The following is a 9,794-nucleotide window of genomic DNA, read 5'->3' on the forward strand; positions in this document are numbered from 1 at the left end:
GGATTGTGATAACTACCCATTATTTGAATGAGATTGTGATTATTACCCATTATCTTTAAAATTCCTTAATTTTGAAGTAACAGTTATCTAGTTAATGGGAGGGATTTTATTTATAAAATAAGTGTATGGGTCCCCAACCCAAGAAAATTTTTAAGAAAACAAATACCATATTATCATCACTATAAAATTGTTGTTTGGATTAGAATAACTCATTAGGAATGAACTGAAGAACTTCAAAGGTGAGTTTGTGAAAGAAGAAGCTTGACATTTGATATGGCTGGAAATTAGTGTCATGATCCTTATTGAGAATTTTATTTGGAGGGTTTATCTGCAGTATACAAAATTGTTAAATCATAGTTAATATTTACCTCTATTTATTTATTTCTACTTCTGCTATTATTCATTATTTATATATGTGTACATACATATGCATGTGAATATATTTAACAAGTTATTTTCAACAATTTTTAGTTTATTAGTTAATATTAATTTATTTCTCTTTTATAGGTATTATTATGTTGAGTAGTGGTTTTGTACTGTGAAATAGGTGTTATGTAAGACATGTAATATTGTATAATTATTTTATTTTACGTGCTATTTTATTTTAATGTTATTTTTTCTTTTCTATAAATATATTTATAAGTGTTATTATTGAATGAAAAGATTGTAAAGAGACATTAAGTTTAATTATATTTTCTCTTTGTTTTATCTTTCTTTAGTTTTCTAGCTTTATCCTTCATCACTTTAACAGATAATAGTTTGCAAATATAACAAAATCTTTGAGATTTCCAACATGATATTTATTTTTTGCATAAAGTTTCTGTCTTGAGAAGTGTTGAAAGATGTAACAATGGAAGAAGTTCCAGATGGTGAGCTTGTTTCGTTTAGATTATTTGTAAAAGTATTTTGTTTGAATTTTTGCATTCAAGTTGTTGGAGTTGGTGCTTCAGGAAACAAACAGATACTTTTGAACACTGTTGAGTTGGTGTATGTTGGAGTCGATTGGTCCAGATTATGATATTTTGTGAGCTTTTGGTGCAGTCAATGCCAAATATGATTGCAAGTTTATCTTATGTTTTGTAATATCTGGTGTCTTAAATCAAGTTTGTTTATTATTGTTGAATATTATGTTTTCATGTTTCGCCTGAGTCCATTATGCTAAACTTTTAATCTTAGACAAGAACCTAGATTTTCTTTTCCCTGATGCTGGGCAACAAGGAAAAAAATGAGACAATTGTTTGAACTTTATGCTAGTTTTCTTTTGGAAGCGCCAAAACTTATATAAGCATTGATGGCAAGTTTGATGTGCATGTGGTAAAATGTGGCTGTTGCATTTTATTTTGCGTGAATGATATAGATTTCATGCCCCTGTCTTGTTAAAGAGTACTCTATGTAGATTTCTCTTAGAATGTATTGCTTCTGTGCCCCACTGCAGAAGAAAAAGCCCCTCAGACACTTGCTAAGATACAGTAGTAACGAAGAGCCAGTTTCTTCTATTATGTCTGTGAAAGAAGTCAGGACTGTTAATGCTAAAGCAATGAACAAAATGAAAGAGACATTGTCTGCATCTCCAATCCTAACGCTTAGTTTGCCTATCATCAATACAGGCAAGAAAGTTTCTAAAATGATATCATTTTGACTTGTTTGTTCTGTTTATGTGTTTTTCCTTATAAAGAAAAACCCAAATGATTTGCTTTGGCAAAACTTGATGGAATATTAGAAAGGCATTTTGCCTTGAAAATTACTAAAGTTGCATTTTCTTATTGGGATGCAGAGAAGGCAAAAGGCATCATATGATCTTTTGAAGTTCAGAAATGAATTGTTAGAAAGGTGAAGCATATTTTGTTCCAAACTTTTAGCATAGAAGTTTGCTAGAAGTTTGGAATCTCATAAATTTCGCAGTGAGGTAAGAGACAGAGGTTATGATCTTATATATTATGCCCATTACTTATATTTAACATTTTGGTCAGAAGTATCAATTTTGAAGATCATTGAGTGGTCTGAATTGGTTTTTATAAAGCTACTGGTGCTGTATGCTTTTTATTTGAGTTTATCCACTTATACTGTAGTTTTAGCTACTTGATTTATAAGTGCTTATCTACCTTGTGGTGACATATTGCTGCTCTTATGTTCTTTTTTCAGTAGAAAGTGACCTTGTTGTTCCCAACAAAGAGAATGTTTGCAAGGGACAGATACCGGATGCCATCCTACTTAATAAAAAGCAAACAATTCTTCCTACAAAGGCAGAGGAGGCTATGAGATCAAGCAGACCTTCACCATCAAGGCTTTGTACAACTATTGTAGGTTCAGGCAAGAGAATTTTTCTAATCACTTCACAGTACTCTACCTTTTGGAAATAATGATAAAACTATAACCTTGATTTTCCAATTCTATGAGGTATCCTACTACCCAGATGTTTGATTGTTTTCAGATTATAGTGGTGATATAGTTTATATTAATCATTTTTTGTAGCTGAGCAATTTTAATTTACTTTTATATTTATGTCCCCTTTAAACAAATGCTTTCTCAGGTTGAAACTTTTATGATGCTGCTGAACCTGAGAACTCTGATGTTGCAGAAAGAGAAACCCGAAATATTCGACTTAAGGTTTCCCTATGCTGCCCACATCTTCCTGCTCTTCATACTGCCTGGACGTGAGTAACATGTCTTTCCAAGACATTGAACATACCATATTCTTTCTTCATGTTATGTAATTGTCTACTTGTTGAAAATTTGTATCAATATAATTCATCACATCTCAAAACAATGGCATGGATTTCTATACATAACAATTTAAATAAATGGTGCAGTATTCTCAATAAATCAGTCCTCTTAGCATGTCAGGCCCTCTTCTATCCTTATGATGTTAAAAGCAATTTGTCTCAAGTTATGTATATGGCATGAAAACTTCATGAGGTCCTGCATATGTATTCTAGCATGCAATTTGCAATTAGGGTTTGCATTTATAGCTACTTTCAAAAGGTTTACTCTATTTACTCACAGACAGAAGTCACTGACATGCCTTCATATTGACCTTTCCTCATCCCATTTTTAGGGGAGGTTTCAAATTTCTTGATATACTGCTACCCCAGGTGAATTTTATGGTGGTGTCCTGGCTTGACCTCCATGCAGAGTCCATCGTAAAGCATACGAGTTTTCACAGAAAATGCCCCCAGTCCTTCAGGTTAATCTGCTTCACCAGTGTCACCTTCAGGCAGATATACTCCAGAATGGTTGTCTAGATTGTTGTGACATTGCATTATACTTTTATCCTGTGGATTATACGGAAAGGTGTGTGCCAACATCGAATTCTGGCTTAAATTCATTTTCCTTTTACAATTTTAATTTTGGACTCATTGTATTACTTGAATGGCTTCTTTGATGTACAGACCCCAGCAGAATTACAGTCAACTGTTTCAGCTCATGGAGATAAAAAATTCAGTGCTGACAAGTTACATTGATGGTGTGAAGTTGTTGATATTTACATCTAAACAGCTGCATTTAGACACGGGGTAAGCTCTCTAGACTCTCTGACTGTATTTTCTGTGAGCTTTCCTTCAGAACAATTTTTTGGGCATAGATTCTAGATTATTTTATGACAACAACACCTCTATAAAAGTTATATTGTTAATGTCCATAACAAATAAAGAACCCATTAAGAGTTGTTGAATGTTTGTACAATCTTACTTTTTGTTCCAAGCTGGCTAGATTCTTGGTGAGCTAACTTAATGAACTGGTTACTGGTTAATTGTATAAAATGCTTTGCATTAGGGGTTTCTTCTTTGAATATTACTCCCTCCATCCTATTGTTATTGTTAGTTTTGTGTAAACACGCATTGTGAGAAATCAAAAAGAGGAAGAATAATATGAAAAAGGTGTGTTAAATAGCTTGTGTAGTGAGTCCTATTGCATTAAAATGTTTATGGTCAAGGGATAATATTAAAGTTTACCGTTACATGTTTGAATTTTCCACTATTACATGTTTTGAAAGGCAGTGAAATTAAAATGAAAAGATTAAAGTCCCCATATAATGAGAATTACGCAATAGCAACAAAGTCCTTAGCATGTAGGACCCTTGCTTTTGCTAACCAATCTGCAATGGAGTTTGTCTCTCTGAATATATGCTTGAAGGGCAAACCTGTAGTTCTGCACTTACGGCTCCCAATGTGATTCGAAATATGTTTCTTTCGTCATAGTACAATGGAGTGATTGTTAGCTGAAAGAAATGTATTGCTCGAGTCAGTTTCAATAATGAGAGAATAAGAAGCCGTAAACTTAGCAAAGTTAGGGTCTTCTACACCAGTGAATTTAGAAAATACTCCTTTGAGAACGTTTTCCTTGTTTTATGGATGTACTTTCAAGGCACAGATCACAAATGGCAAAACGATTGCTTTATTTGAAACTAAAGTAGCTCCTTTTACTACTGCAATTTTGCAAGCTCCATGCACCCTAGATGTAGTTTTTTCAGCATGGAGGGAAGAGATTTGGGATCCAATAGTGTGGAAAATGAATAGGGTTATTAGATCTGTGGTCAAAGTATGCACCCCAGAGGCCATAGTAGCCGTTTAACCTTTTTGTAATTTCTTGAAAAGAAAAAGAAAATGTAGGATCAGCACAATCTCACACTAAGTCCAGCATTTACCAAATGCTGATAACATGATGCTGCAATCTAAAGGTAAAACATAATGGATCAAAGGACATCATGATGATAGCCAAGAAGAAAACCAACATGTGGGCACCACTGCCAACCTGGTTGGTTGAACTAAATGAGGCTACTATAGTTAGAGGCCCCCCTCTACCACACAATGCAGATTCAGAGTGGTGACTGACAGATGAGTCATTTTTCTTAATGGCATCATCTCATTTCATATTATTGATTAAATTCAGAAAGAATAAAAAGAAAAGTCACATGGTACTGCTTTATTGTTACACTAAGTACTCCATCCAAATACCAGATACCAATTTGAAAATTGATCTTACTTTTGTCATTTTTGTGGTTAGCAAGCATGGCAGAAAGCACAAGTGTAACTCTGGTAGTTTGTTGTTTACTTTCGGGTTTATGGGGAGGGGGACGATTATGTCTTCTTCAATCTTCTCTGCTTCCCTTGTAGTAATTGACAAGTACAACCACGAATCAAACTCAAATTACAGTGAAAAATTGTTGATCTCATTGCTAGTATGAACATAAACAAAACTTGGAAAAGTCTATAGTGCAGCCATACAAAGCTTTGTGGGTTCCCCCTGTCAAGGATACCAAGTCACCTTTAACCCTCAAACTGCGCCTCAGAGAAATCAAAAAGCTTTACTTTGCTCAACTCCCCATGAAACTATTTTTTTGGCCTTTTGATAGAGGTTAAACGTTTGAAGACTAATCAAGAAAAAGGAAAGAAGAAGAAATAATGTAAAGACATTCTAGTACATGAAATGAAGGAACAAAAAAGGCACTCCACAAGCCGACACAGAACAAGGCCACCTTCATCCCACCATCTACATCACCCTCTTACATGTTTTATTTTTCTTGTCTAGATGTCAGCCCCATTTCTCACACTGCCCCATACTGTCTCTCTCTCTCTCTCTCTTTCTCTTTTCTTCTCTCCATCTCTCTCAAGTTGCAACAAACTTTCCCTGACTGAGTTCCATTGTTATCTTCCTCTAGCTTTTGTTTCTCTTACACTCACTCCCCCCAAACCCTTTGTTCTTCAATCATGGCTGCTCTACTGCTTGCAGTGCTCACTCTGGCCATGACTGGCCGCTCAAGTAAGCTCTTGAGATAACATTTTTCTCTGCTATGTTTTTTTTTCTAACCGTTCAACGAAAGCTGCAAAAGCCATTTCGATTTCTGTTTGTAGATGTTAATATCCTTCTCTTCTGCTCCTTTTGGCTTCTATGTGATATCTACCTAACACTCCTTTTTTTCTTCCTAAAAATAAACCCATGCTGGGTGCATCTTTTCCACCATTTTTTTTCCCTTTTTGTTGGTCTGGAGAGAGTTGCACCCTTTTGTCTTATGTTACTGTTTTCTAACTCTTTCTTCCATTTTCTTCTTTAAGCTACTGAACCTTTAATGCAAGCTATAACTGGTTCTAAATAACTTCATTTATTTTTCATGCCTTTTTCCTGGTTATTTCCATGTTTTCCTAACAACACACTTGCTTTCTAGCTTGAGATTTCACTACTTTGCTCATTATGCAAACATAACACCTTTCGTTAGTTATTCTTATCTGGCTCCCACCTTAACAGAATCTCATTCTGCCTCCCCTCCCTAGAGAGGTCATTTCCCCTTTAAATCTGTATTAAATTTTCCCTTTCTCTGGAAAAAAAAATGACTCTATTTGTTTTTATTTTTTGGGAAAGTGAATAAAATTTTCTTTTGGGGATTTGGACAGGTGCCACATGGTGTGTTTGCAAGGATAATGTGGGTGATGCGTCCTTGCAGAAGACTTTGGACTACGCTTGCGGAGCTGGGGCTGACTGTAACCCTATCCATTCAAACGGGCCTTGTTTCAACCCTAACACTATTAAGGCTCATTGCAATTTTGCTGTCAACAGCTATTTCCAAAGGAAGGGTCAAGCTCAAGGCTCATGTGATTTTGCTGGCACTGCCACTGTCACTGCATCTGACCCTAGTAAATTCCCTTTCCATCCATCTGTAATTTCTACACTTACATTTACCAAGACAGTTAAAAAAAGAAAAGAAAAGAAAAAAAAAGCAGGCCAAAAACTAAAAACTTACTTTATTTTGGTGATTCACAGGCTCTACTGGCTGTGCTTACCCATCTAGTGTCAGGTATGCTGTAAGCTTCTTATTGGTTCTTCCTTTTTTTTATCTTTTATGTTTAATCTTTTGTTAGCTTCATTCGAAATTTGGTAAAGGCAAACCGCAAAAAGTTTTTTATGTGTACCTCCTCTTTCTCCATCACAAAAGTTTGGACCCATCCCATTACTGTGTGATAAGAAGGGAAGGACTGAGGAGTAGGCATAATAGTTTCCTGTGTTATTTAATGTGGTCTGCGCTTTCAGCACCACAACCTGTAAATGGGGCGCCTGTAGTTATTAGGACTATTAATAGGGCATTCGGCACTGTCTGCCAAAAGTAAGTTTGAATCTTATAATTGAACTTTTACGGTCACCAGAATGTCTCATTTGGTGTTTTGAGCAAAACGAAACTAAAGTGCTTCATTTAGTTATAAAGATTAGGATTTAGAATGTGGCCTCAGGACTACACACAGAATGAGGTAATACTATTTGATCCCACCCTCACAAATGCTGCCAATGTTGTTGGGCTCTCTGACACTCTAGCGTTTCTTATAAAAATGAACGTTGGCTATGTATTTTTGAAAAAATTGTTTCCAAATTTGAATTTTATGACAAGCTGATAATGATTGGTATACTCAGCTGTCAAAGTATTTGTATTAGTTTGCAGCAAACTTAGCTACAGTAGGATAGTCGGGACCATGTACCATGAAATATTTATATTTGCTTGGTCCGCATGCAAGCATACTTAGTCTAAAGTTTTATCAACGGTGGACCGCATAGTTAAGTTTAAAGTAAGTTTTGAACACAAAAAAACAAAGGGATAAATATATTAGTAATAACAATCTTAAAGCTCAGATTGCTTTATGTTATGCCATCTTACTGAGATTCCTGTTTTAAGTGACTTTGTTTTATACTTCCATATTCCTCTTGGGTGCAATGGGCATCCTACTTTCCGTTATTGGAGAGGAGCCAAAAAAAGTTAGCTTTTTTTCTGAAAGAAATTCAAGTCCACATCAACTGTTTTCATTGAGATGCCTCTACTCCCCAGAATAAATTTATATTCCAACACCAAGTCTGCTTTTTCCTTTCACCTCTGATCTTGTCCTATGTGGGCTTCTTTCACCATTTTGACTACTATTGTAACCTCATGCTGATATTGCCACATCTAATCTAATTGGTAAAGCTATTAGTGTGTGCTGTAGCATTGTAGCTTTTCACTTTCATAAAAGATGTTGCAATTATTGGGATCAAGTGGCCCCTTTTACTAAAGGTCAAGTTTGATCCGGAGTGTACAGTGTAAAGGGTTCTCATCATAGTCCCCTGTTGCTATGGTCTTATTTACTTTTATGCCCCATAGTGATTAAGGATACACATCTCATAGGGTAGTGTCTCTCATCACAAACTTTGCCTTGTGCATTTTTGTTGCTATAGTTTTATTATGTGTGCTTTTGATAGTAAATTTGGGCTTTTAAGGCCATGTCCAAGTCAAAAAAATGTGACCACAAATAACGAGTAAAGAATAATGCTGGGGTTGCAGTTTTTGCAACAAAAAACAAAAAGTGTTACTGGCAATGTTATGGTGGGGCAATCTCTTTTGGCTCTTTTTTTGATTCTTGGAGCCACCCCTATACCCTTGGGATGGACAAACGTTTTCTTTGAGATTAGAGCCTCAACTTTTTGAAATTTGAGATGCCTCGAAGCTTGTGCACGTGTTGTCCTACTTTGCAACACCATTTTATGGGAGCACCCTCCTGCGGTTACTATTTTACTTCTGTTTTTCCTACCTTGTTGTTTTCTTTTCAACCACACGTTTTGCCCTTTCATTATGGTTTTAAATGGTGAAAACATCCCTAAATCTAAGGACAAAATATGCCATCCTTATGGGTCTCACTTGGGCTTGATTTTGGTATATGCCGTGTCTTCCCTACCTTGGAAAAGATTCTACGGTTTGTTATTGGTTATATTACTGGATCACAGCTGTCCCTACTATTAACGTCACATGTTCCTGTATAAAAACTTAAATCAATGGAGTGGATCTTAAAGCTCTAGTGGTAACTATTTTATAAATGGTTATAGTAGAACCAAGAAACTTTTGTGCTGTTATTCTGTTCTTTGGTAGGCTTCTTTTTAACTTCTACTAGGATTGCAAGGAAAAAGAAGTTCTTTTTTTCCTTCCCAGAATTTTCACATATAGTAGACAACTGTCATTCGTAGCCTGCCTAGTGGGATATTATTATAAAAGTTTAGGACCTTGGGTTTGGATTCAGACTATGAATGAAGTAAGACAAGATACCTGAGTTAACGGATAACAATGAGCCTTTACTAGTTTAGGGTATATTCAATTTGCTTTACATTTCAAAAGTTTTTGATCTTTTGAGTTTGGCTTAGTGGCTGGCTTAGTATGTTAATTAGTTTATATGGAAGTAATACGGTGCTTGCGTTCAAACCTATGCTTCTATACGTTTAGGATATTCCTATAATTTTTCCGCTATAGTCAGCTAAAAGGTAAATAATTAAACCCTTTAATGGCTTCATCCATTCTCTTTTTGTGCCCTTTATTATTTACTAAGGTTACAAATACATTTTGTGCTAAGAAATGTCCTGTTTCACAAGATCCAAGATGTTAACAATTATCTTTGCAAAGTTCAAACCAACTTACGTATACTTTTGTATGAAATATGTCCTTTACATTATTGTGCTATGCATTGTTATTTGATTTGTTGCTTTTGGAAAATACGTGGTGACTTTTTTTATTTTCTTTTGCTTGGATCAGTGCAAGCAGCACAACACCAACCACTCCCGTCACAACAACTACTCCATCGACCACCACACCCTCAACCATGAACCCAAGCACTAACACCCCCACAAGCACAACACCATACGGTACCACAACACCTACTGGAGTGTTAGGCGGAGTTGGCACAGGCTTAGGCCCTTCCGGAGCTGGGATCAACACAGACTACAGTGGAGGATATAGGCTCCAAGGCTTCTCTTTCTTCATAACCCTCGTGTTTTCAGGCTTGATGCTATTGTGGGGT

The 9,794-nt window shown here is 35.7% G+C and overlaps 1 protein-coding gene across 1 annotated transcript; it reads left to right on the forward strand.

Moving 5' to 3' along the window:
• Positions 1–5,518: 5,518 nt before the first annotated feature.
• LOC110418228 (PLASMODESMATA CALLOSE-BINDING PROTEIN 2-like) lies at positions 5,519–9,794 on the forward strand (the record flags this gene model as incomplete). Its single annotated transcript, XM_021430895.2, has 4 exons — positions 5,519–5,757; positions 6,387–6,626; positions 6,754–6,787; positions 9,530–9,794. Coding segments are annotated over exons 1-4 (591 nt in total), but the record flags the coding sequence as incomplete, so codon positions are not given.

This window comes from Theobroma umbraticum, unplaced genomic scaffold (assembly GCF_002168275.2).
Source record: "Theobroma umbraticum cultivar Fairchild unplaced genomic scaffold, ASM216827v3 scaffold_50.0, whole genome shotgun sequence".
NCBI classification, from domain to species: Eukaryota; Viridiplantae; Streptophyta; class Magnoliopsida; order Malvales; family Malvaceae; genus Theobroma; species Theobroma umbraticum.